The 27,053-nt window shown below is 43.1% G+C and overlaps 1 protein-coding gene across 3 annotated transcripts in view; it reads right to left on the reverse strand.

Moving 5' to 3' along the window:
• Positions 1-8,674: 8,674 nt before the first annotated feature.
• Positions 8,675-27,053, reverse strand: part of ARHGEF16 (Rho guanine nucleotide exchange factor 16) — a 76,968-nt gene continuing 58,589 nt past the window's right edge. For all 3 annotated transcript variants that reach the window (XM_033922271.1, XM_033922272.1, XM_033922273.1), the window contains exons 10-15: positions 24,941-25,033; positions 22,413-22,564; positions 19,574-19,783; positions 17,160-17,236; positions 14,617-14,718; positions 8,675-10,618 (exon numbers count right to left, since the gene is read on the reverse strand). In XM_033922271.1, coding sequence (XP_033778162.1) covers positions 10,479-10,618; positions 14,617-14,718; positions 17,160-17,236; positions 19,574-19,783; positions 22,413-22,564; positions 24,941-25,033 — 774 coding nt within the window. In that variant the 3' untranslated portion in view covers positions 8,675-10,478. The remainder of the gene's footprint in view (positions 10,619-14,616; positions 14,719-17,159; positions 17,237-19,573; positions 19,784-22,412; positions 22,565-24,940; positions 25,034-27,053) is intronic.

Here is a 27,053-nt window from a genome sequence, read left to right on the forward strand (position 1 = left end):
TGTAAAGTATCTATTTATATCATCTGCATTACTGATAGATTTAAAATCTCACAAACCGTATCTGGAAACCATATGTGGTATGTCCTGGAGTGGACATACTGTATCACTTGTGGTTTTGGACTTCAGTAGGTCTCTCTTTTATGTTGATAGAGCTCTGTTGATACCACACACAGTGAAATGTTCTTATTTTGCATGGTGGGAACACCCAGCTGTACCTTCAACAGTGCACACTTTTATTTGGCCTAGCACTTTCTTCCGGCTCAATTGGAACTGGTCCCTGGTCCCTCTGGAGCCCAGCTAACATGGACCCTGAGTCTTAGTCATCACTATTGAGCAGTGGCTTGGATGATTTCCCTATAGGGGTTGTGAATGCTGCTTTCTCCCAGCAACCCTGGCCAGGTCGAGAAGCAGTGTTCTGGCTTAGGTAGGACGTAAACCCTGGTCTAGATAGGAAGCAAATTTAACCCTCTACATAGTGCTCTGTAGAAATACTAGTGATCATTGGCATGGCCCTAAATTTCTGTATTTAACATGTGCAAGAGTAGATCTGTTATAATGTGACGGACATGACAATTAAGGGATCTTGATCCATATGGGGAAATCCACAACTAGGATACGTTTTTAGAAGTATGTGAAAATAACAGTAACAAGCCATAACACGGAACTAAACAGGGCATGACAAATGTGGTGCTTTTTTCTAAGGCAAATGGATAACTAGCAACCAGACCAAGATGAACCACCTAGAGACAGGAAATGCTCAGAGAGTACCAAATAATGCATTTTTCCAAATTTGCTACAGCGAGGATTCTATCATCTTGAGAAACGTGGGGGCCCATCGAATGGCCTAAATATATGTAGACGCATAAGACCGCATAACTAGATGGGGATAATACATTGCAATAGTGTAGATGCCTCTATTCCTCTTACAAGAACAGAGGGGTAATGGGAAGCCAAGGTTTCCATTTTCTGTTTTTCCCCCACTGTTGCGCCTTGTGACCTTGAGCAAGTCAGTTCTCCGTCTACTGTCTCAGATTCATCCTCAGATTTTAAGCCCGCTAGGGCAGGAAAGTAATTAACGTATCTGATTGAAACATGCTTGAGCGTGGATTTGGAAAAGGTGCGAGATTGCCTTTAAAATCCAGTCCCACAAAAGGGTCTTGTAGCTGTTGAAATGGAACTTTGACAGCAGAGAATAGAGTTGCTGAACATAAAGTGATACATGCACAGGGCTGGGGTTCCCAGGGGTTTGCATTTATTATTGAGTCGGAATAATCTGCAGGCATTCACCATGGAAAAAAAATATGTCAATGTGTACTGTAGTTTCTGTTCTTGCTGAATAGACACCTCCAAAGAACTAAGGTGCTAACCTCTCACTGAGCGTCAAGGGAAATGTGTCAGTTTAGAGCAGCAGAGACTCCCTCTGGGCACAGTCCACATGCGTAGATCCAGCCCTGTGCTGCTGTACTCAAACTCTGGGCTGCTTCCTGTCTGTTCCTCAGATGCTCCCTCCTTTTAGCTCCTATTTAGAAACATGATGGCAGATAAAGGCCAAATGGCCCATCCAGTCTGCCCATCCGCAGCATCCACGATCTCCTCCTCTCCCTATTGGCTAAGGCTCTTTACACCTGCATTGTGATGTCATAGAACTTTTTGGTTATAAAAACAGATAAACATGATGGCAGATAAAGGCCTAATGGCCCATCTAGTCTGCCCATGCGTAGCATCCACAATCTCCTCCTCTCCCTATTAGCTAAAGCTCTTTACACCTGCATTGTGATGTCATAGAGCATTATTATTATAAGCTAAAGCTTTTAACACTTACATTGTGAGATCATAGAACTTTATGGTTATAGAAACATGAGGGTAGATAAAGATCAAATGGCCCATCCATTCTGCTCATCTGCAGTAACCATATCTCTTCCTCTCTCTAAGAGATCCCATGTGACTATCCCAGGCTTTCTTGAAATCAGACACAGTCTCTGTCTAAACCACCTCTACCGGGAGACTGTTCTATGCATCTACCACCCTTTCTTTAAAAAAATATTTCCTTAGATTACTTCTGAGCCTGTTACCTCTTAACTTCATCCTATGCCCTCTCATTCCAGAGCTTCCTTTCAAATGAAAGAGTCTTGACTCATGTGCATTTATGCCATGTAGGTATTTAAACGTCTCTATCATATCTCCCCTCTCCCCCCTTTCCTCCAAAGTATACAGATTGAGATCTTTAAGTCAGTCCCCATACGCCTTATGACGAATACCACGCATCATTTTAGTAGCCTTTCTCTGAACCAACTCCATCCTTTTTATATCTCTTTGAAGGTGTGGCCTCCAGAATTGTACACAATGTTCTAAATGAGGTCTCACCAGAGTCTTATCCAGGGGCATCAATACCTCCTTTTTCTTACTGGCCATACCTTTCCCTATGCACCCTAGCATCCTTCTAGCTTTCACCGTCACCTTTTTAACCTGTTTGGCCACCTTAAGATCATTTGTGGGGATGAAAAATCAAGCTCCCAGAATACCCTCTTGAATTTTCAGGTATCCTTAGTCCTGATGGCTTGCTCAATGCTGCAGGATAAGTCTCTGCAAATTCTCAAAGACACCCCCGGAAACACAGTCTACGAGCAGATGAGATAATACTATTGTGCTGGGTTAGGATAGTGGATTTTATTGAGTTAAGGCACAGGGGACATTACAGTAATTTACATGTGCTGTTGCAAATTACTGTCTGTTTATTAACAGCATAGTTGCATAGCAGAACTGGACTGCAAGGAATAATAGTGTCACTTAAGATCTACCATATGTTCCCTGCAAGTAGAGAATGACATGGGGACAAATTTTTCCCCATCCCCGTGGGAACTCATTTTCCCGTCCCTGCCCCATTCCTGCAAGCTCTGTCCTCATCAGCACAACCCTCAAACACTTTAAAATCCTAAGTAGCAACATTCTAGAGCTCAGATTGTGATGTCATAATGCCTCATTCCACCAATGCCTAAGCTCCGTCCTCATCTGCACAAGCCTCAAACACTCTCAAATCATAAGTAGCAACATTCTAGAGCTCAGATTGTGATGTCATAATGCCTCATTCCACCAATGCCTAAGCTCCGTCCTCATCTGCACAAGCCTCAAACACTTCAGAATCATAAGTAGCAACATACTAGAGCTCAGATTGTGATGTCATAATGTATCATTCCACCAATGCCTAAGCTCTGTCCTCATCTGCACAAGCCTCATGCGCTTTAAAATCATAAGTGTTTGAGGCTTGTGCAGTTAAGACAGAGCTTACAGGAATGGGGCAGGGACAGCGACAAAACTCATGGGGACGGGATGGGAAAATTGAGTTCCTGTGAGGACGGGAACAAATTTGCCCCCATGTCATTCTCTAACATTCCCTTGCTTCAAAGACCTGCTCCTTGAACTCCTCCTGAAGCCTTTACATTTCTGCTGCTGGAGCCTGCTTAATGAATGCACTTTGACATCATGAACAAGGAGAAACACAGATTGAACTTCCCAATCTACTATCACAGCATTCTGTGAAACAAAGCGATTTTTAAATTTGTCAATGGAACTTATGACCAGGAAGTCCTAGAAATATGGCATGCATATAAACCGAGGCCTTACAAAGTGACTCTATTATCATTTTCAAGTACTGAATTGTCCTGTATGGTTTATGCGTTTACAGTTTCACTGAGGGGAAAAAGCTTAGCTTGTAAAAACAAAAATAAGAGCATTGATCTCTTTTTAATCTCTTTTGGAGCATAGCTGCTTCTTTCAAGGATGCATGTCTGTGGATTTTAAAAAAAAAACCTGGTTGAGATTAAACGCTAACGCAAATAATGGGTTTGCATAATAGTGCCAAACAAAATCATTACGGCAGCCGAGCTGGCCTCAAGATGAGCTGGACGTTAATATTTCAGGAAACATCTCTTTCCAGTCCAGAAACAGGGAAGGTAGCCTACGTTCTCTCCTGCAATGAACCCTGACTCATTTTTCTTGGGGGTGTTTAAAAGATGACTTGTTATACAACATTACAAAGCATAGTGTATTATTATTTAATTGTTCAGACTACATGTATGTACTGTATGTATGAAAACATATTCAATAATTTATAGATTTTCCATATCGACTGTTTGGAAGTGCGTGATTTCTGGGGACTTGGCTTTTAGTGTGCTATTTCAAACCTGATGAATGTGATCATGGTTCATGATTCCGATGGCGAATCAGTAGACACAGCTCTTTGAGATGGAACTACTTTGGATTGGTGTGTCCAAGGAAGGTGGTATACATAACATATAGACACTACAATGAAGGGGCCTGAGAACAAGCAAGATGAGGATAAGTCTCTTTCTTGTGGTGTAGCAGCGATGTCAATTGCATTCCAAGCTTCGGATAATATAGCACAGGGGAGTCAAATCCAGAATCACAAAATGCAAAGGAATGGACAGGTCCAAAGAAGACCGGTGAACTCACTTTATTTCTTCAACAAAACATTCAACGACTCGACATGTACATGTTTCGGCACAAAAGGGCCTGCCTCAGGAGTCTTACAAGTCTTGTGTTGAAATAAAGAGTTCACATAAAGATAATAGTTGAAAGCGCTGTAAAAAAAAAAAAAAAATGCCACCATTCACAAATGGACCCACAAATGGCACATTTTTTTGACAGTGAAGAATGTTAAAAAAAAAAAGAAAGAAAAAACATGATTGAAGAACATACTTAGAAGAAAGTAACCATAGTGAATATGAGACACCTTTTGTCACAAACCTTTTACTAATGGATGTTTAGATTTAAGTCCAATAGTGACCTCTAGTGACACAAATAGATATGGCGGTATAATCTAATCTAATCTAATTTCCATTTTATATACCAGATCATTCCAGCAAGGACTCGAACTGGTTAACAAAGTTTAAAAGAATATAATAGAAAACAATAATGGTAATAGAAAAATTGTCAATAAATTATATCAGTCCTCAGTTAAGAATCTCTGAAAGAGATAAATTTTCAGATTTTTCCTAAAAAGTGATAGAGATATTGACTTTCTGATAATTGAGGGAAGATCGTTCCAAACTTTTAACAAGGAATAGGCTAAGGAATGTGAGAATTTGCTTAGGGTTTTAATCCCTTTAACAGAAGGGAAAAGCATTTTAAATTTATGTGTATTCCTGGTAGTGTGAAACTGAAGAGAGTTAAATGATAGAGGTAATAAAGGCGAAAAAATTCCATGTAAAATTTTAAAAATTACATTGGCACATTTAAATTGAATTTGCTAGTAAATAGGAAGCCAATGAAGTAACCTCAACAATGGAGAGGCATGATCATATTTATGTCTTCCAAAAATTAACTTGGCCACAGTGTTCTGAATAAGTTGTAGCCTCTTCAGATTAAATTTGGTTAATCCGATATACAGGGAATTTGCATAATCCAGATGTGCCAAAATAATCGCTTGAACCAAAACCGCAAAATGATTTTGATGAAAAAACCCTCGAACTCTCCTCAACATCCATAAACTAAAATAGCACATTTTAGATAAATTGTATAGTCAGTGGTTATAGCAATATGCTGAGAACTGTTGGGCAAGTGCCTTCTCTTTTATTGGCTTTCAAGTAGTTGGGGAAAAGTTGTTTTCCAATCTTTTCTTCTGAAGATTTATAAACCTCTTAATCAGAATCATTGGACTGGAGCAATGAAATGGATCAAAATGAAATGGATCAAAACTGCCCCATGTCTGCAAAATAAGGAAAAGGGTACAAAGGACTAGTTCACCCTAAGTTGAGTGGGAGTCCTCTATCTCAAATCCTACCAGTGGGGGGTGCTGTTTTACCATCACATTTTTAATAGTGAGGGACAGGCAAGTTCTACAGGACTTCAGAGAACCTGCCAGTCAGTGGCAATTGAAAACACAATATTAAAGCACCACCTCCTGATAGTAGCAATGCAGTTGAAGGATACCAGCTCAGCTTAGAGGAAACTGGTGGTCAGTCATGATTTCAGTGGCTCTATTCAAATAATTCTGATAAAAAAATAATTGATGGGCCCCAGACAGCTTCATTTATCTGACGAGCAGGTACTGTTTCTCCTAGGGATCATGAACAGCTTTCAGATACTTCTATCTGGATAAGCATACGAATATCATGCTCACTGTTCCTGCCAAATTGAGCGAGGGCCTTCCATGTACAGTTTTGTCAGTAGGAGGTGCTGTTTCACAATTACATTTACAATAGCGAGGGATGGGCAAGCTATGCAAGACTGCTTGTCCCTAGTAAATGAAAACACAGTTTTGAAGCACTGCCACCTACTGTTTGGTGGGAGGTGGTGTATTCTGCTAGTCATGCTATAGGGGTAAAACCAGGACTGGGCTAGTCTGATCATTTTGATATGGCGTTATAGGGTCATGCTGCTAGAATGAAGCCTCTTCACATTGGTAGCAAAGAAGGGGAGCTGATGATTTTAAAAGATTTTTCTGCCATCTAGTGGTCAGATCTATGTAAAGCATAAAAGACATGTATCCCTTTTTTGTTGAAGGCTCTATGGCAGCTTTTACTTTCATTTATGTGTCTACAAAAGTGTGAAGATAGGAAAATGTTTGACATGATTTAAAGCTCTTTCAAGCTTCTTTTTGGCAAATCAAAATTAATCTTTTGGGGTTTTTTTTAACAAAAATTAAAAATTGGTTGTTTGAGGAAAACTATATACAATGTACATAAGCACAACTCTGTTGTAGATCTCAGCTTGAAAGACGATTCCAGCTAAAGAGGTTTCATAGATGTACCCAGGACATCGTCAGTATAGTTATCCCTCCATATTCGCGGTGTCAACAATCGCAGTTTCGATTATTCATGGTTTTTAGTTTGCTGGCTCCTCCCCCCAAATCAGCTTGCATAGAGAAATCGCTGATTCCAAGCGTTTACAGATTCCATGTTACTCATGGTTTCCCCATATTCACGATGGTTTTTAATAGAAAATAGCGCATAACATATGAAAAAATTATTTGCGGTTTTTCTGTATTCGTGGGTCTGTTAATCCCCTATCACAGCGAATACGAAGGGAGAAGTTTTCTAATTTTAACAAACACTGGGACCTTTTATAGAAAAATACATTGAGCAGTTGACATGGGATGAGGAGAGTGTAGTGTAGTGGTTAGAGCTACAGCCTGAGGTTATGAGTTCAAACCCTATGCTGCTCTCTGTGACCCTGGGCAAGCCATTTTATCCTCCACTGCCCCATATACATTGGACAGATTGTGAGCCCTCCAGGACAGATAGGAAAATGCTTGAAGTACCTGTATGTAAACTGCTTTGAATGTGGTTGTAAAACTACAAAAAGGTGGTATACAAGTCCCAATCCCTTTCCCTGATGTCATAATGCCTCATTCCACCAATAAGAGCCAACCTCATCAGTGATGTCACAATGGCTTCATTGTTCTATACTTGGCTCACTTCTGATATTGTATTGGAGGAGAGGGTGGCACAGTGGTTAGAGCTACAGCTTCAGCCCCTTGGGGTTGTGGGTTCAATCCCTGTGACCCTGGGCAAGTCACTTAATCTTCTACTGCCCCAGGTACATTAGATAGATTATGAGTCCACCGGGAAAACGCTTGAAGCACTAAACTGTACAAATCCCAGTTCTTTAATTAGTGCATACACAGCTGGCATTGCAGCAGAAGCCACGGCAGACATAGAAAAGTATGCAGTAGGATGTCAAAATGGAATTCTTGCGTGTACTCTCTCGCCCTGGGAGCTTTGCAATTTTTAAATGAGCTTTTTGTACATGAAGGTTTTTGAAAATGAACGTCTCATTAATCAAGTGGCACATAAGGGGCATTTTTTTCTAAGCGTGCACCTACATTTAGGTGGCAGGTGGGTACCTATTTGGAGTCTATTCTATAGAGAAAAGGAGGTGCTAACTTTCCTTTATAGAACAAATATGGGTGAAAATTGTAGGTGAAAGCACCGTGCTATGGAGTCGGTACAAAAAAACCTTCAACTCCTTTATTTATATACCTATATAGGGAATGTAAACAACAATGAATTTACTATCAAAATATATTCTAAAATTAAAACATATTGTGAAACAAATAGGTTAATCAAATTATTACCTGTTAGATAAGAAATGTAGGTATTTTACCTCCAGCAATGCCCTGTTCTGCCACCAGCCCCAACCCCAGCTGAACCTCCTCTTTCCCTGAGGTCTGGAGGAACATCTGCACATGCGCAGACATCGTGCTGTCACATGCATGCACGAACGTATGACATCAACCTCCGCGCATGCACAGAGGGCCTCCAGGTGCAGCCCTGAGCTGGGGACTTCCAAATCCTGGACAAACTGCTGGGGTTTGGAAATCCCTTCAGGCTTCCAGACAGTCCTCTATAACGAGGACACGTCCCTGGACTTCTGGTATCCCTAGCCTCAGGACTTGCAGAAGGATGTGCCGCTATCAGTTTTGTGAAGGTCTGGGGCCCGGTTTTCACCCCTTATAGCTTGTGTGCTAAGCCTGTTGTTCAGACTTGGGAATGGGCTTGTAACCCATGCCAGAGCTGAATCGTCAACATGCCAAGAGAACCCCAATCTTGCAGAGGCTAACCATTCTACTCATGTCTTTCCATGTCTAACTTGTTCTTGGCAAATAAAGAAAAGCTTAAGCTAAAGCACATGTAAGAGCCAAGGACCAAAGTAATTGTTTCCTGGAAACTGATGTATTATTGATAAAAGTACAGGCAAAAGTGATTTAATCATACTGAGGCTGCAACAGAAAAATGCTATCAATCATACTGTCCACATAAAGGAGCATTGATAGACTCAAGCACAGAGAGACATCTGTTTGCCAGAAGAGAGGGGAGACACAGAAATAGGAAACAGTGGCCAGTAAAGACCATAAGGCCTATCCATTCCATACCACCTACTAAATTCTGCCATACCATCCTCCCTCAGAGATCTAAAAAGCCCTATTACATGGTCCTAAAAAGTGCCATTAAGATACGTTTTGGAAGTAAAAATTGAGACTTGCTATTAGTTAAACATGTAAGACATCTGAAAGGAAGTTATTAAAAATACGGGAAATTTCCCACAGAGATCAGGGGAAATGAGAGGGGGGAGGGAGATGAGCCTCGCTGTCCTGGAGGGAATGGCAGTATGTACGGCACTCGACAGATCACCAAAATTTTATTCAAACGTTCATTTTCCAACCCACCCAAATATCCACTTTTGACTTAATGTACAAAATATAAAAGATGTATGCATCCAGTTACAAAAAGTCCTTGAGTTCAACTTCCTAATCGTTCCCTACTACCACCAGAGAGCGTCGTATTTACATTATACACACTAGAGACATTTTTGGTTATTAGCAGAAAAAAAGACTTCTGGGCACCATCTTTGGTTCTCAAACATAGACAGACCCTGTGTCAGATCTGAAAGTATGGCTTGCTTGCGTTATGTTTAACTAACCACAGTTCTGAGATCTTGAAGCAGAGCCTGGTCTTCACTTGTACCCTATCAGGATTGCCACTTCAGTTTAGCATAGGAGCTGTAGCCAAAATAATTCTGTTCATAGTAAGCATGTCACTCTTTAGGACTCTGCCAGGTACTCGAAACCTGGACTGTTGCAAACCGGTTACTCAGCTTGCTGGACCCTTGATCTGACCTAGCAGGGAAAATTTTATGTTCTTAGGTTCTAATCATACTCGTCTTTGTTGTTGAAGAAGCTGGTTGTTCTTACAACCCAACCAAGGCCATGATGTGCACCAGTAATGCGAGGATTGCCACTTAATAAGGCATGAACTCTGTTCATGCTCAGTCTACAGGAAAAGACATTTCCACATGGAAAGAAGGCAGTGACGAGAGCCCTAATAGCTGACTGGCTGTTCTATATACAAATGGTATCTGCTTGAGTGTAAGGGCTGACAATTTATAAGCTATTTGTTCCTATCTGTGCAATATTTTTTCTACGAGTCATCAGTAGTAATCTGTGCTTGTAGAACAGTGTCATTCACTTTCCTTACACCACAGCTAAGCTGCTCAGTTGGGGACGCCGTTAAGTTCCTTGGAAAATTCACATCATAGGGTTGACAAGATAGCAGGCGAGAAGGAGAATCCGAGAGGCTGGAAAGCAAGTTTCAGCCAGTTATTTTCAATTCCATTTTCTTCCAGTTGTCAGAAATGGATTATTGATGGCAACTGTAGAGATTAGATCAAAACTGGCCCGTTTCTATGGTCCAAGAAGGAGAGATGAAATTCAGGTGGGTTTTCCCCTAACATACCAGTCCATCATTTTGAAGCTGCGTTCTCCTTGCAAACCAGAGAGAGTGGAAGAGGAAATGGTTTCCTCACATCTCTAGTTTCTTGGAAGGTGAAACTGAGTTCATTCCGAAGTCCACCAGCGCATTGAATACATGGGACTCTAAGGGCTCGTCCATGAATTCCTTCATTAGGACGGGCTGTGGGCTGCTATGTTCACCGAATCAATCCTGGCATTGTCACCTGGCCTATACGTCCGTTTCTATCCGCAGTCTCTCCATTCGTCGAACATTACGCTCAGCTACGATACGACTCGTAATCTCCTGAGCACAGGCCTGAGGGAACCAACCTCTCTCGCCATCTCGCAGTCTTTCTCCTTGGTACCAGCCTGCAAAATACAAATATCTCATTGAATAATATTGTGAAATTTTCTAATACTAGCAGAAAAGGGCTACCTATAAGTGGCAAAATAATTATTTGGTCCAACACCCTTTTCTCCCACTTCAAGCATTCTCCCTGGGGCTAACTCCAGCATTTCCTTTCAATTCCATTCTCAATTTGACCTCAGGCCAACTTTATATCTCCTAGAGAATGACACGGGGACAAATTTTTCCCGTCCTGGCGGGAATTTATTTTCCCGTCCCATCCCCTGCAAGGTCTTTTCTTGTCCCTGCCTCATTCCTGCAAGCTCCATCCTCATCTGCACAAGCCCCAAACACTTCAGTATCATGAAAGTGTCCAAGGCTTGTGCGGCTAAGGCAGAGCTCACAGAACAGGGATGGGGGAAATTGAGTTACTTCGGGTTTATTAGGTTTGGTTTATTAATATTTGATTTATTGCTGAATCTGTTTACAAAGCGATGTACATAAATAAAAAAGCATAAAATATGGAGATACAAGTTAAAACTCAGTAACATCAATTTTAAGACAAGACAAACTTGAAGTGGAGGGAAAAAAAGGGCAAAGATTACATCTGTTATATATAGAAAAACAAATACGGGAAAAAACAAAAGGGAACGGGAGTAGGTAAAAGATTAAAAAACTAAAAAAAAATAAAAAATTTAATATTGAGTATTAAAAGCATCTTTAAAAAGATGAGTTTTCAAAGATTTTTTAAAAGAAATAAGATCTCGTTCATTTGTAATATGTTGTGGTAGAGAGTTCCACCATTGTGGGCCCATAACAGAAAACATGTCTGCTCTTCTTATTCCTATTGTTTTAAGGGAAGGTATAACTAGTAAGTTTTGGGAGGATGATCTAAGTTAACGAATGGGATTGTAAGGAATTAACATTCTTGATATAAACTGAGGCTCATTATGGACTAAGGTTATAAAAATAAGCAGCATTACCTTATATAAAATACGGTGGCTGATAAGGGACATTCCCTAATATCTGCTGTACTTCCAAAAATGAACAGAGCTGGTAATTCTTTTAAACTTCAACCGGAGGGTTCCAAGATTCCTGGCACAATCCCTACAAATACCTGAGACCTTCTCAAAACTAAGAATCCTTTTGCTCTAATACTTTAACATTTTTTGACTGACTTGATCCTTAATATACTCATACAATTTAATGTATTTGTACATGATTTAATATCAGTTAAAACTGGTTAATGCTAATTAGCAGCAATTTTTTTAAATTAAATTATGCATGTAGTTGACACTATCCTATAACTTGTGTATGCAACCTTCTGCAATACCTCTGGATACTATATACAAGACACCGAGATTTTGGCACTGAAATTTCCATGTGAATCTTAAATTAATTAGCTTATGAGCCAATTAATTGCAATTAATTGATGTTATCAATTATTGCAGTTAATTGGCAATGATTGGAACTGGCACACCCTATGCTATAACCCGGCATGTCTAAATGTGCTAGCAGACCACTCAAAAGAGATGTGGCCAGGGGAGTGCAAGAGAATTCCTAAAAGTTGCTTGGGGGGATTATAGATTAGCCCCATTTTCACTCCTGCTTGGAGTTGGGTGCTGGCATTTACTCCAGGTTTCAGCTGGTGTAAATACTGGTGCCCAACATTTGGTGCGGAAATGGGCTCTAAGCACCATTTTATAAATGGTGCTCGACCTAGTGATCAGGGGCCAGATGTTACCATCTGGCTTGCTTGGCAGTCGGGCTGGACCGACTGCATGGGAGCCAGGGCGGGGGGCGCCACCGAAGGGAGCTTGCAATGAATGACTTCTTGAGCCGAGGAGTGCGATAAACTGGTTCGATCTGATATTTTAGAAGACTGGACTCCTGAGGAGGGCATTGTATGCCGCAACATGGACCGTGTTGGGTCCTTTTCACATCATTTGTTTCTGCTTGTGTTGATTTCATGTAATCGAGATATTTTTGCAAATAAAGGTTATCTGGATACAGAGTGTCATCAATCCCACCTCTTTTGGTTTTTTTTTTAAATGCTCAACCTGGTGTGCCATTTATAGACTAGAACTCTGTGCCGGTTTATTCCGGTGCCAAAATCTTGCCACCATTTATAGAACACCCTCCCCTATGTGTACAATTTTGCAGCAAGTTCATAGAAATAGGGGGCGATGGTTCCACTCAACACAGTGAACTAGGAATTACAGGAAATGTGAGATGTCACAGACTGTCTGTTCCATAAGTGGTGTACTTAGTAGACAGTTCAGTCGAGTACAGATGGACATAATTACAGGGCAAACTTTAGTTCTAAAGAGTACGCCCACGCGAGAGATGTACGTTCAGAAATTCTTGTACGATTTCCTTTTGGAGGAACCTTGCTGTGAAGTTCCTCAGCACGAATTCTTGGAAGGAGGGATTAAGAAAAGCACCATCCAAAGGAAACTCCTTTGTTTCATGCCAGCAGTTTGAAGAATGACATTCCGAACAGCTCAGCGGGTGTCTACGCTTGGTTCCATCCAGTAGATGAACCTTCTATTACATTTCACACTTCAGTTCAGGATTTCTACACAGCTGGAATGAGGCCTGGCACAGGGCCACCCAGACAGCTGAGGACGGAGGAGGATAATATCTTACATCTCTTGTTCCCCCCTGTAGGGGTTCAAAGCTCTGGCATGGGGAGATGCAGACTTAGGCCACTTTCATGAGTCAGAGTCACTCCATTCAATAACGGAGACTACAGTCATCAAATCAGGATGATTCATTCCAATTTTTTTTTTTTTTTTTATTGCTTTCTCATATGAAAATGGGAACTGATGAGCAGAACAAGAGGTTAATTATTTAAAAGGTGTCCATCTGGAGCCTGTTTTTATAAAGAAAAATAGGCACAAATACACACATATGGGCCGATATTCAAAGAAATTAACCAGCCAGAAACAGCTTCTCACCGAATAAATCGTCTGTTTGGAGCTAACGGCTAATTTTCAGTGATCTTAACAGTTATTGCTGCTGAAAATAACTAGTTAACACCAAACTGAAAACTGGCTATTTTGGGAACATTCCAGGGGAGGAGCTGGAACGCGTCCAGTTAAGTGCCAATATTGAGCATTGAACCAGCCAGGCCAACCGCATAAAATGGATCACATCAAAGTCAGTCCTAACTTTATGAGATGCTCCATAGCTGATTAAGCGTTAAATGCCAACTGGCTATGCGTTAGCCGGCTCCACAACCCCAGAAATTAAGCGCACGTGCCCAGTCGTGGCCCAGCCTTGAGTTTCCAGATTTAATGCCAGCCGTGGTCAGCAAAACGTTGATTGTTGCTGGCTGAACATTGGGGCCTTAGAATTTAGGCATGACCCTCCTATTTTGCTAAAAAACAAAAAAAACAAAACACAAACCCACACATGTAAATTATATTATTTTCAAAATATTAGTATTTATTGTATTCCTATATATATGTAAGAAAAAGTGTATCACTTTGTACTGAAGAATGTGTGTAAGAAGAGGCCTCAGTAACGGAGCCCACGCATAGTCGTATTCACAGACTGAGGTATTCGGCGTGGTTGTGCTGCTCCTTAACTCCAATCATTGGCCTTCTTCTAAGTTTTCTTTTGTGTACTCTACCAGTATTTAGTGAATAAATATTAAATGAAAATTGAATATTCGGGTCTGGTGCTATGAACACCTACTCGGGGCTTTTGGACATTCGTAGGTATAATTGAGCCCGTACTGAAATCCCCTTATTTAATTATTGAAACTTGAGAAGTTTAGTTTTGTATTATAAGTTTAGTTTTGTATCCTTGTGCTTGGTACAAAAGGGTTTGTTTTTGTTTTTTTTACCAATTTTCCAATCACTTTAAAAATGGCGAGTTAACTGTTGATATTCTGCAAAACCGCCTAGTTAGGTGCTACTGAATATTAGCGGCCTGCCCACTGAGCACAAAATACGTGGGCAGGAGCTATATGAATCCATGCTGATCGGGCAGTGCCATGCTCAGATAAACTTACCATCCTCTTCCTGTAAGACCAGGACAACGTCTGTTTGCTGCAGTGAGATTTCATCTGTCTGCTTAGAGAAATAGGCTTTGATGATCTCTACCTGACGGAAACCTGTTAAAGCAAACGGGAGTTGGAAAATTAACAGCCAGGTGAAGGAAAACAGTCCGGGGAGGTCTGGCTTAGCAAAACTCCAGCTGCTATAGGACAGAGCTTAATGAAACACCTACGCATTAAAAAACAAAAAAAACAAAAGAAAATGTGAACAAAGGCCTTCAAAATAATTAGATGGAGAAGAGAGACACTGAGGCCCAAATTCCGTAACTGGCGCTTTATGTTAGGCACCTATTTTGGAGGCGCCAACTAGATAAGCGCCTATCCAAATTGAATAACAAGCTCAATTAAGCAATAACTGAAACTTAGGCGCCTATCAAGACAGAGCGATTCTGTAGCAAGGCGCCTCTAAAAATTTAGGTGGCCTTCCAAAAAAATAGGTGCTCTGCATGTTAGGCGCCTTGTTACAGAATCGCTGCTCTTAAGCGCGCTTTAAGCGCTCAGATGGTCGCCTAACTTTTAATTGTGCCTAGAGCGGGGCCTGTTTTATTGGGCGCCTCCAAAATAGGTGCCACTCAGCGCGATTCGCTAAACAGCGCCCGATTTGACTTGAATTGCGCTGAACGGTGCCTATTTCGGCGCCTGTTGGCCGCTTCTTATAGAATTTGCCCCCGACTGGCCTGTTTAACACAGAAAGACCTTCCAAACCCCCAAGTCTGCCAATCTCCCTCCCTGCCTCCAAAGCACCGACCCATGTGCGCAATGCTCAAGGCCCAGCACCGGAGGCAGATCTTCAGGCACCGGCACAGCACAGGACATGCTGGTTCCGGTGCGGAGGCTACATCAAAGTAAGAAGAGGGTTTGGGTGGGTTGGGGGGACCTCAGGTCGCGGCGGGGTGGGGGGGTGCCGGTTTGCCGGGGGGGGGGGGGGAGTGCCGGTTCGCAGGGGGGGCGCTCGCAAATCGAGGTGCGCTGGGTTTACGAGGCACCAAGTTTGCAAATGTTTTGCTCGTCTTGCAAAACACTCGCAAACCGGTGCACTCGTAAACCCAGGTACCACTGTATATTTCATGACTAAGGGTTATGTGCCTTTATTATTTTTTATGGATTTTATGCTATTCTGTTTTACTTCTGTCTTTTTAGCTGATTATGTATGCTTTTTGTAACCTGTTCTGGGAGGGATGGATAGATAGATGAGGTGTGCTGGCAGCTAGCCAAGTCGCAAAGGTCTCACTGAAATCATCTTGTAATTTGTAAAAGTCATATTCCTGTCTTGTCTAATAACTAGAAAAAAAAATCCAGGTTCAGGAAAGCTGGTTTGAAAATTGAACCCTTTGGACCAGATTCTATAAACGGTGCCAAAATCGGCAGCTGCCTACAAAAGGGGCCGTCGTACATGCTTAAGTGCCATTTGGTATAGTGTTACTTATTGTGAACTTTGTAGATTCTTCAAACTACGGGGAACCACAGGCACAAGAGGGCACTCGGAGAAACTGGAAGGGGAGAAGTTTAGAACCAATGCCAGGAGGTTCTTCTTCACACAGAGGGTTGTGGACACATGGAACGTGCTCCCGGAGGAAGTGGTCGGGCAGAGTACGCTACGGGGATTCAAAGAGGGATTGGATGGATTCCTGAAGGATAGGGGGATTGAGGGATACAGATAAGGGTAGATAAGAGTATAGATAAAAACAAGGGGGCTATAGGGCTAAATCAAGATAACATGACAGGTCATGGACCTGATGGGCTGCCGCGGGTGCGGACTCCTGGGCGCGATGGACCTCTGGTCTGACCCAGCGGAGGCAACTTCTTATGTTCTTATGTTGTAATTCACTGACCCTGTAACTCACCTTGTACTATCACTGATTGTTCAATTTTCTCTCATCAACCTATACTCTGTAATTCGCTGTCTGTACAGCTTTTCTTCATTGTGAACCGCCTAGAAGTCGCAAGACTATGGCGGTATAGAAAAATAAAGTTATTATTTAAAGAATCGTGGCCAACGGCGCCTACCAGAAAAACTCAGGCGTCTGCCATGTAGGCCAGGGTTTTACTGGTCTACATGGCAGACACCTACGTTCTTTAGCGAATCGTGCCTAATAGCGCCAAAGTCCCGCTCCGCCCCCTAACTATGCCCGCTTAAACATGGCGTCCCGCTGTAGACATGTTAACAGCGCCTACTTTTTAAAAAATTTTTATTTATTTATTATTTCAAGTTAATAACACTTGTATAGCGCCTACTTTTTAACGAGTTTTTAATCGGTTTTAAATAACACGGACAATTACCACACCGATTAAAGCTAATTAAAGCAAGTTAGGCAGCGGTAGGGCGCCTACCACGGCCTAATTTACGGCGCTGTTTATAGAATCTGACCCTTTTGTGCGCAGCTGAAACCGCTTTTCCCCTTTAGAGTCATATATTAATAGCAAATGCTAAGTACAAATGCCAGACGACTTAATGATTGGGATTTGGCCAGTTCCCATACAAAGGGATTTTATTTTACCTTCTTTGTTAGCTTTCCCGTCTTTCTTGGGCTCTTCTTTTTCTTCCAGTGCAGTGATCCAACGAGCTCTATCGCTCCTGTAAGAAAAAAAAAACTAAACTAACACCTTAACCTTATATAATAATAATAATAATAATAACTTTATTCTTATATACCGCCATACCCATTGAGTTCTAGGCGGTTTACAACAATTACAAACAAATTACCTGAAGATTTACAGTACCGGGTCGTCAACCAAAGGAAGCTCGACGCGGTTAACAAAAAGTTAAAAGATAAGCTAAAATACAAGAGAATTAGTTTTCAAAATGTTTAGTGAATAGAAACGTTTTTAAAGATTTACAAAAAGATTGGAAGGAGCTGGGACACCTCAAAATTAGAGGAAGTTCATTCCATAAATGGGGAAATTTAAGCGCCAGAGAAATGCTAAAATTCTTAACTCCTTGAATTCCTAGTTATATTCAGCCAATTTAGGGCTCCTTTTACGAAGCTGTGTTAGCGGCTTTAGCGCGCGCGACTTTTAATCACGCGCTACCCCCGCACTAACCAAGAAACCACCGCCTGCTCAAGAGGAGGCGGTAGCGGCTAGCGCGTCTGGCGGTTTAGCGTGCGCTATTACACGCATTAAACCTCTACCGCGGCTTCGTAAAAGGAGCCCTCACTTTCAAATATAGACATGACACAACATACAACTGAGGGAATCATTTTCAAAGGTTTTTGTGGCATTGAAATATGTAAATTTCCTAAACATGTAGAAGATTTTAAAAAGCCACCATTTACAAGCATCCTAAATATGTAAATAGTGGCGTAGCCCAGGGCGGTGGCGCCCTCCCGCTCCTTCCTCACCCCCTCCCCTGCCGCACATGCACCGATTCCTTTCTCCCGTACCCCTGTAACGTTCCTCCGATGTCACTTCCTCAGCGCGGGTCCAGGAAGTGGCAACAAAGGAAGAGCTGACGCTGAAGTGACAGCAGGTTGGGGGGTTTCTGCTCACACCAGGAACGTTACAGAGGTATGGGGGCAGGGAAGCGGCACGCACATGTGGCAGTGGGGGGGGGAGGGGCAGAGAGGAGGACGGGTGCCTGCGCACTCACCAAGATGGCGCTCGGGGTGGACCGCCTCTCCCCCCTTACTACACCACTATATGCTCATTTGGATCTGGGGTTACGATGACCTCCTCAAAAATTTAATAAAGAGAGTTACTGTGTTTCCCCCAAAATAAGACACTGTCATATTAATTTTGGGCCCAAAAAAGGCACTAGATCTTATTTTCGGGGATGTCTTATTTTTTTTCATGTACAATGATCATCTCTCCCTTCTTCTCCTCCACCCCAAATCTTCCTATTTCCTTTCTCTCCTTTCCTCCCCTCTCACCCATCCCTTGTGCAGTATCTTTCTATCCCTCCCTCCCATCCCTTGTGCAGCAGAACCCTTGAAGCTTCTATCCCTCCCATCCCCTTGTGCTGCATCTTTCCTCCCCTCTCACCCCTCCCCTTGTGCAGTATCTTTCTATCTCTCCCCTCCCATCCCTTGTGCAGCAGAACCCTTGAAGCTTCTATCCCTCCCATCCCCCTGTGCAGCATCTTTCTATCCCTCCCATCCCCCCCCATTGCTGCGTACCTCCCCCCTGCTGACCCTTTCATCTCTCCCTCCCATCCGAATCCCAACCGCGAGCTGAAATACCTGGAAACAAATAGCAGCATCGGCAGCACAGGCTGAATCGCGGCCTGCCCTTCTCACATCCGGGCGTTCCTCTGCCCCATCACTGATGATGTCATCAGCAACGTGGCTCGGAACGGCCGGGAGAAGGGCAGGCCATGATTCAGCCTGTGCTGCCGACGCTGCTGTGTTTCCAGGTATTTTGGCTCGTGGCCGGGGTTCAGATAGGAAGGAGAGATGGAAGGGTCGGCGAGGGGCGCGGGCAGTGGAAGCGCTGCTGCCGGCGACTAGGGCTTATTTTTGGCGGTAGGGCTTATATTAAGTCCTACCCCTGAAAATCATGCTAGGGCTTATTTTCGGGGAAACATAGTATGTTGCGTCACTCCTAATTGGCTGGTCCTGGACTTCTGGGTTCTACGATTAGGTGGCAAATTTGATACTTATGTGGGTAAATGTCCAGCACTAGGGCAAAATTGTGAGTGATGTCACTCTTTTTTTGAACGTGTTTCTTGCTAAAATGGCTGTTCTCACCCAACACCTACATGTGTGTTACTATATGTCCTCGCATGTATTTTGCCAAAAGCTCCTTGCTCACTGAGCCTTTTGTAAAATACAAGGGAAAGTGTGAATGCCCTGATTCGAACAACCCTAGGCAAAATTAGTCTACTCTTGACATGTTGGGTTTGTTTCTGTTGGTGCACACTAAATGAAAAATGGGATGGCGGGTTTTCCGTGCACACAGCACTACCTGTACTTACAGCGAATCTGCAGCCAGAATAATCTGATCCGGCCGCCCTTCGCTGTTCCTTCTCATGGTCACTTGGAACAAATACGGCCCGCTTGGGTTGCGGCTGCCACCACTTGTTCCTGGTTTGGCAGGGGGAGACAGCTGAGGGTCATTGTTTTCAAGCTTGTCTACCGCCAACTGATCCATCATGGCATAGTCCGTCACGATGTAGCTCTCCTCGCTACGAAGAAAGAAAGAACAGGTGCCATTTTGTTAAGAGACAGGCTGTGAAGCGATTCCTGGCGCATGAATATCATTTTTTTTGCAAGCACAGCAGTCTTTCCCTTTGAAAAGCACAAGCCAGCCAAAGATTGCTGGCCAAGCCTGCCACTGACTTCATCTGCAGTTTTCTATGTGGCCGCCAACGTTTGCTGCCTTCCGACGTGGTGTCGGCATTCTTGGAGCCCGTCTTGCACTAAACCTTGGACATGCTCAACTTTTCATGAATTCGTTTCCAGACTGTACCTGCCGAGATGCCCATTTCTTCAGCTATTCGGGAAACGTTAATTTGTCTGTCTGATAAAATTAAATCCTCGACTTTCTTGCACATTTCTGTGGAAGTTGTTTCCACAGGCCATCCAGTGCGAGGGTCATCTTCAATGGACTCTCTACCCTCCCCCCCCCCCCGCTTACTCCAAAATTTTACTTTACACTTCTGCCTCCGGATTCGCGGGGGATAGGGTCAGAGCCGGACCGCGAAAGGTGAAATACCGCAAATATCTTCTGGTGCGGCTCTGACCCACCCCCGCCTCCCTCCTGCCTTCCCCCTGGCATCCCGGCCTTACCTGGTGGTCTGGCGGGCTTTCGGGGCAGGAGCGATCTTCCTACGCTCCTGCCCCGTGCAGATCGCCAATAGGAAATAGCTGCTGTGAGTTCCCATAGTCTCTCGAGACTACGATTGGAACTCCCCACAGCCATTTCCTATTGGCGATCTACACAGGGCTGGAGCGTAGAAAGATCGCTCCTGCCCCGAAAGCCCACTAGACCACCAGGTAAGGCCGGGAATGCGGAAGGGAGGCGGGGGTGGGTCAGAGCTGGATATTCGCAGTTTTTCGCCATTCGCGGTCTGGCTCTGCCCCTATCCCCGCGAATCCGGAGGGAGAAGTGTACACTTATTTTCCCCTTTTATATTTGTTGACCATTATTGTGGTCTAAGAAGGGAGTTTAAGATTTGGTTATATTGTAAGATTGTTTTCTCTTAATTTCTTAAAATTTGTTTTTCCTTTTCTGTGTCTCATGTAGCAAGATGTATTCTTGTAAAATTTATTTGAAAGTTATAAATAAATAATAAAAAAGGAATGTTAGACTCGCACCAAGCCACAACTGTGCATGAGTAACCTTGAGACATGTCACAACATGCACAGACTTGTTTCAACACGCTTGCTACTTATTTTTTTCATACCGAGGTAGATAAATTATTGAACACCCGTAAATGCCACTTTAGCAATGGGACCAGAATTAGAAAATGTAAACTTTGTAGCCACCATGCAATATATTCCCATGTTATGCCATGCTAACTATGCTATGATATGCTAATGGTATCTTATATTCCGCTCTATCTTGTACTGGATTCAGAGCAGATTACAAACAGATGATTTAAGACAATAGAACTTGAGATTATAAACTAAACTAAGCCTTAAGTTTGTATACTGCATCCTCTCCATAAAGAAAGAGCTTGGCACGGTTTACAGGCAATTCAATAAATGAGGGAAAGACATAATAAGAAATTAGAGGTTATAAAGAGGATAGAGATAGCTTTACATTTTGGAGTAGAGCATCAAAAGGTGGGAGAGACCCATTTTTCAAATAGATAGGTTTTCAGCAGTTTGGGTCAAAGTCTGGAAGGCAGTGAGGGGGACACAGGACGGCACTGGGGGGCACTAAGGACATAGGAAGGAAGCACTGGGGGCACTAAGGACATAGGAATGGGCACTAAGGACACAGGACGGAGGCACTGGGGGCACTAAGGACATAGGAAGGGGTACTAAGGACATAGGAAGGAAGCACTAAGGGCACTAAGGACATTGGATGGGACACTATGGACATAGTGAGAGACAGGCAGGCATGGCGCAACAGAGAAATACAGGGGGCCAGGGAGACAGAGACGGACAGACAGGGGGCCAGGGAGAGACACAGACAGAAAGAATGACAGACAGACAGCGTCCAAGGAGAAAGAGACAAAGAAAAAAAAAATAACCCCCAAAACAGACATCTACTCTAGCACCCTTTAATGTAACGGGTTAAAACACTAGTATTTTATAATATGACAACGATAATGGAACTTCCAATACCATAATAATTTGACCCCAGATGATCTCCAGAATTTAAGTATCAAGGGACAATAGTACAGTAAATGATCCAGTGTCCCTACATCAAGATGACAGTGCCAGCATCTGTTAGACTTAGAACTATTCAATTTCTGTAAACGAACAGGGGTCCAAAAACTTCAGCAGTAGTTCAAAGCGAGGTATATTCAGTTACACAGCTTAGATCTGGGCCTCAGAGGACTTAAGTCAGTCTAAGTCAGTACCCAGGACTTGCCCAAGATCAGGGATTTTGTACCTTGAATTTCCTGGTTAGCCTGCTGTTCTCACTTAGGCAAGAACGACGGTAAAATGTTTCACTTTAAGAAAAAGTTAAATACTGCCAATCCTGAGGTCTCGGGTATTAATCAGGCACACCGACTTGAGAAGGGAGCATAATGCCCAAGTGCTACTTAAATACAACATTCCAGTGGACTGACCCAACTTATAACGGCGAGGAAGAGCAGGGGGTGCAGCCTGTCTGAATTCAAGCCAAATATTTCCTACCTTTTCTTTTTGGTTCTGATCAAGACATCGTTAAACAAGAAGAGGTAGCAGCTCTGCCGCCCAAAACCTTTGCGAAAAATCCCCGACTCTTCTACTAACTGGAGTTCCCCTCGTTTCTTCAACCAGCGGGACGCAGAGGTCAAAGGGAAAGGCTGAGGAGAAACAAAGAGCCTGTTCTCAATTTCTGCTATATTTTTAAAGTACAAATCAATTGAAAGGCCGCCAACAAGTCTAAAGAGATTAAGGAGGTCATTTTAGAAGCCTTGTACAGCCTTAAAAGTGGAAGTGGTTAACTAAAGGATGCTCTCCCTGATATTCAGCCAGTGGTGGACAGCATTTTTCTAAACTCTTACCGTCATCGGCTACACTATGTCCTAATATTCAGTGCCGGGCCACATCCGGACACTGGTACTGAAAATGTGGGCATAATTCCAAGCGGACAGGTTGCCCAGAGGTTATGCAGGCACAGTCACTATTCAATTGGGCCCACATAAGAGTTATGCAGGGAATGGCTGAATATTGGGCCAGGGCCCAAATAAATGTTTGTTTGTTTTTTTTTCCACAACCCCTCCACACCCCATTCTGCCCCCCATGAATGCTTCCTTTCTAACCCTTTCCCTCTTCCAGTGTCAAAGTCAACTCCCCCCACCATCTCTTCTTCCCATGTGTAGGTAGCCCCCCTCTAGGTCTACTTATATACCTGGTGGACTATTGGGGAGTCTTCGGGAGCAAGAGCACAGCCCCCTTGTGGCTCCTGCCCTTTAAAACCTCCCACTTTATCACCAGATATGTAGGTAGGACCTGGTGGGCCTATCTACATATGAAAAGGGGTGGACGGTAGCAGGGGTGGACTTTGACATTGGGAGGGGAAGGGGTGAGAAAGAAAATATTCATGGGAGGGCACAAGGGGGTACTGGGTGTTTGGGGGGGGGGAATCATTTATGTGGGTTCCAGCCCAGTATTCAGCTGGAATCCACATAACATGAGCTGTCCTAAATTCACTCGCTCATCTTTTGCAGGCCCTGGCTCTTTATCACATAAGCCCGGGCTCCTCCCCAGCACCTCTCTCAGATCCGCACCTGAATGGTCTATGTTTTGGGGGGCTGTTCAGAGCTCATATTCAGTGGCAAAGTCTGGCTTAGTGCCACTGAATATCAGTGGTTGGGCAGCCATGAGCAATTTTGCAGAGCTGGCTAACACATAGTTGGTTAAGTGCAATATTCAGCATTGAACTGTTTATGGGTTACCACATACATAGAAACACAGGAAAATGAAGGCAGATAAAGACTATATGGCCTATCTAGTCTACCTATCAAATAGGACTGAGTTTTATATGGTCCTATTTATACGGTCCTTCCTCATGTTACCCACACCATTAGGGGGGGGGGGGGTTCTACTCTGTTTTAGATTTTGGTATCATTGCATCTTTGTGGATGGTACCAAAATTTGCAACACAGTAGACACCCCTGATGGTGCAGAAAACATGAGGAAAGACCTAGTGAAGCTTGAGAAATGGTCTATAATTTGGCAGCTAAGATTTAAAGCTAAGAAATGGAAGGTCATGCATTTGGGCTGCAAAAATCCAAGGTAACTGTACAGTTTAGGGAGGTGAGGAATTTTTGTGCCTGAAAGAGGAGCAGGATTTGGGTTGTGATAGTATGTGATAAACTTAAGGAGGCCAAACAAGTTGGAAAAGTCAACGGCAAAAGCTAGAAGAACGCTTGGGTGCATAGAGAGAGGAATGGCCAGTAAGAAAAAAGGAGGTATTGATGTCCCTGTATAAGACTCTGGTGAGGCCTCATTTAGATTATTGTGGAAACCACACCTTCAAAAAGATATAAAAAGGATGGAGTCAGTCCAGAAGAAAGCTACTAAAACGGTTGGTGGTCTATGGGGACAGACTTAAAGATTTCAATATATACATATTTTGGAGGAAAGGCAGGAGAGGGGAGATATAATTAGAGACGTTTGAGTACCTATATGGCATAAATGCGCATGAGGTGAGTCTCTTTCATTTATAAGAAAGCTCCGGAATAAGAGGGCATAGGATGAAGTTAAGAGGCGATAGGCTCAGGAGTAATCTAAGGAAATATTTTTTTTACAGAAAGGGTGGTAGAGGCATGGAATAGTCTCCCAATGGAGGCGATAGAGACAAAGGCTGTCTGAATTCAAGAAAGCATGCGACAGGTACGTGGGATCTCTTAGGGAGAGGAGGAGATAGTGGATTGGCCTTTATCTGCCGTCATGTTTCTATGGTTAATCTGGCAGTTAAGTTCTGAACATCGACACTTAACTGGCCAAATGCTGACTCCACCTCTAGAATGCCTCCAAACAAGTTGTTTTTAAGTGCCATTGAAAATGACTGGTTAGCTCTGAACAGAAGAGTTAACGGGCCTTGAACAATTTCTGGCCAGTTAAATCGCACTGAATATCGACCCCCGTTATGTTTCAATCAAGCTCAAATTTATATTTAAACTGAGGAAATCTATTGCTGAGTAACCGGAATGCGTTTATGCAAACAATCCTACCTTGATCTTTCCAAAATCCAGTTGCGTCTGCAAAGTGTACATGTGTTCAGTCCTCTCCATGGTCCGAGCCCCTTCGTTGCACTGCTTCACCAGCTGTTGAAACATATTTGATGAATCAGTTCTCTCACATCATTCAATTCAGATACCATAAGATACTTATTGAGTAGTCTTCCAATGCGATGTGATTGGCTGAAACGCAGGGAACGAGGCTGCAGAAATGACCACTTAGAACCATGTGTTTTAACCATTTGGGGCTACGTTCTGTAAATGGCACCAAAGATTAGGTGCATAGACCGCGCCTACCGACGCCTAACTTAATTGCATTAATCAACTTTAATTGGTACAGTAATCGACTGCACTATTTAAAACTGATTAAAAACTCAATTTAAAAAAAACAGTAGGCACCGAAAGGCACCTACCTACCATGTAAGTGCCAGAGTCATATCGGCGCATGGCGCCTAGCGGCGCTCAAGGTCAAAGTAGGCGTGGTTAGGAGAAGAGATGACCTTAGGCGCAGATTCTTTAAAAAAAACCTTAGGTGCCAGAAATGTCGGCCTCCATATTTTTTCTGTTAACAGTGTCCAAGTGTGATTGATACGCGACCGGCACCATTTTTCTAGGTGCCGGCCGTTAGGCGCGGTTTACAGAATCCAGGCCTTTATAAATAAAATTCTGAACACTGAAATAACAGCACCCGCTGAACGTCACTATATCAGACTCACCTGCTGTCTCTGTCAAGCCCTTCTTCAGGATAACACCTTGGTGGACATTGTTATAACTGTGTGTACAGGTAAAAAGGTAAGTCCATACTTCGTGTGGCCATTTCTGGATGCCCCATAGGTCTGCTTGTCCAAATACTCTAGGAAACCATACAAGTACGTCTATACCTGCTTTCTGATATGCACAAGTTTTCTGGGTTAATTTATGTGCAGAAGCTAGACCTTTCCAATGTGACCTCATAAGTGTAGTTTGGGAGGGGAGGGGGGGGTGCGTGGGAGGTGGCATCCTTCCAAATGTTGCAGGTGCTAGTGTTGAATTGGTCTCTTTCCCTCCCTCCTTCCTTCCTTACCTCCTTACCCTTTATCTCTCCCCCTCAAAGTAAGCAAGTAAACATGTCCTTGTAAATGCAAATAGGAAAAATATTTCTTCACTCAACTTATAGTTAAGTTACTCATTGCTGAAGCAATTGATAACATAATTAATGTAGCTGGGTTTAAAATATTGCGTGGACAACATCCTGGTGAATAAGTTCATAAGGTAAGCCTGAGGAAAGCCACTACTTATCTCCGTGGTTAAGTGGCTTAGACTATTGCTACTTTTTGGGACTTTGCCAGGTACTTGTGACCGATATTGGGCAAGATGGACCTTGGGCTGACTGATCCAATTCAGCCAAGAAATACCACATACACTCAATAACCAAACAATCCTTCCTGGTGTTGCAAAAAAAAAAAATAAAAAAATCGAGAGCCATAAAAAAATACTTTGACTCGGGAGCTTTCCGAATCTTAGAGCAATACCTAATTCTATCCCAACTCGACTAATGTAGTTCTCTGCTCAAAAACTTTACTATCCCGCTTACACGTAGTCCAAAATGCAGCAGTCAGACTCTGGAAATCCGAACGCCTACAGACCTACTACACTGGCTGCCCATAGCTGCCAAGAATCAAGTTCAAATTTGGCATCACGCCCTTCAAGATTTTATTGGGCAACGCCCCCACCTATCCAAATTTACTGGCCACCCTACTCCACAGCGTTCCCAACTCCTACTCAACTAGAAACCCGATTCAGCTCAAATTCCCCTCATGCAAAAAACATCAAGTGCATGAGGCAACTCACTTCATCCATTCCCTACTAACTAACAAAGGGCTGGAACCTTTTCCAAATCACACTATGCTTCTGTGGCCAATCCCTCACGTTCAGAAAACTTCCTAAAGCTCATTTGTATCAGGGCGGCGAGTTGACCATAAATGACCCCACAATTGCAACCGGTCTGACGACCCACCACTAGATGACCAATTCTAATTGCATTCATAACAATCCTGAATGCCAAACTGTACATTGTAACCTCCTGGGTAACTCGACCCAACCTCTTATATTTCAATCTGACCCTGAA

The sequence above is a fragment of the Geotrypetes seraphini genome, chromosome 15 (assembly GCF_902459505.1).
Source record: "Geotrypetes seraphini chromosome 15, aGeoSer1.1, whole genome shotgun sequence".
Classification (NCBI taxonomy): Eukaryota; Metazoa; Chordata; class Amphibia; order Gymnophiona; family Dermophiidae; genus Geotrypetes; species Geotrypetes seraphini.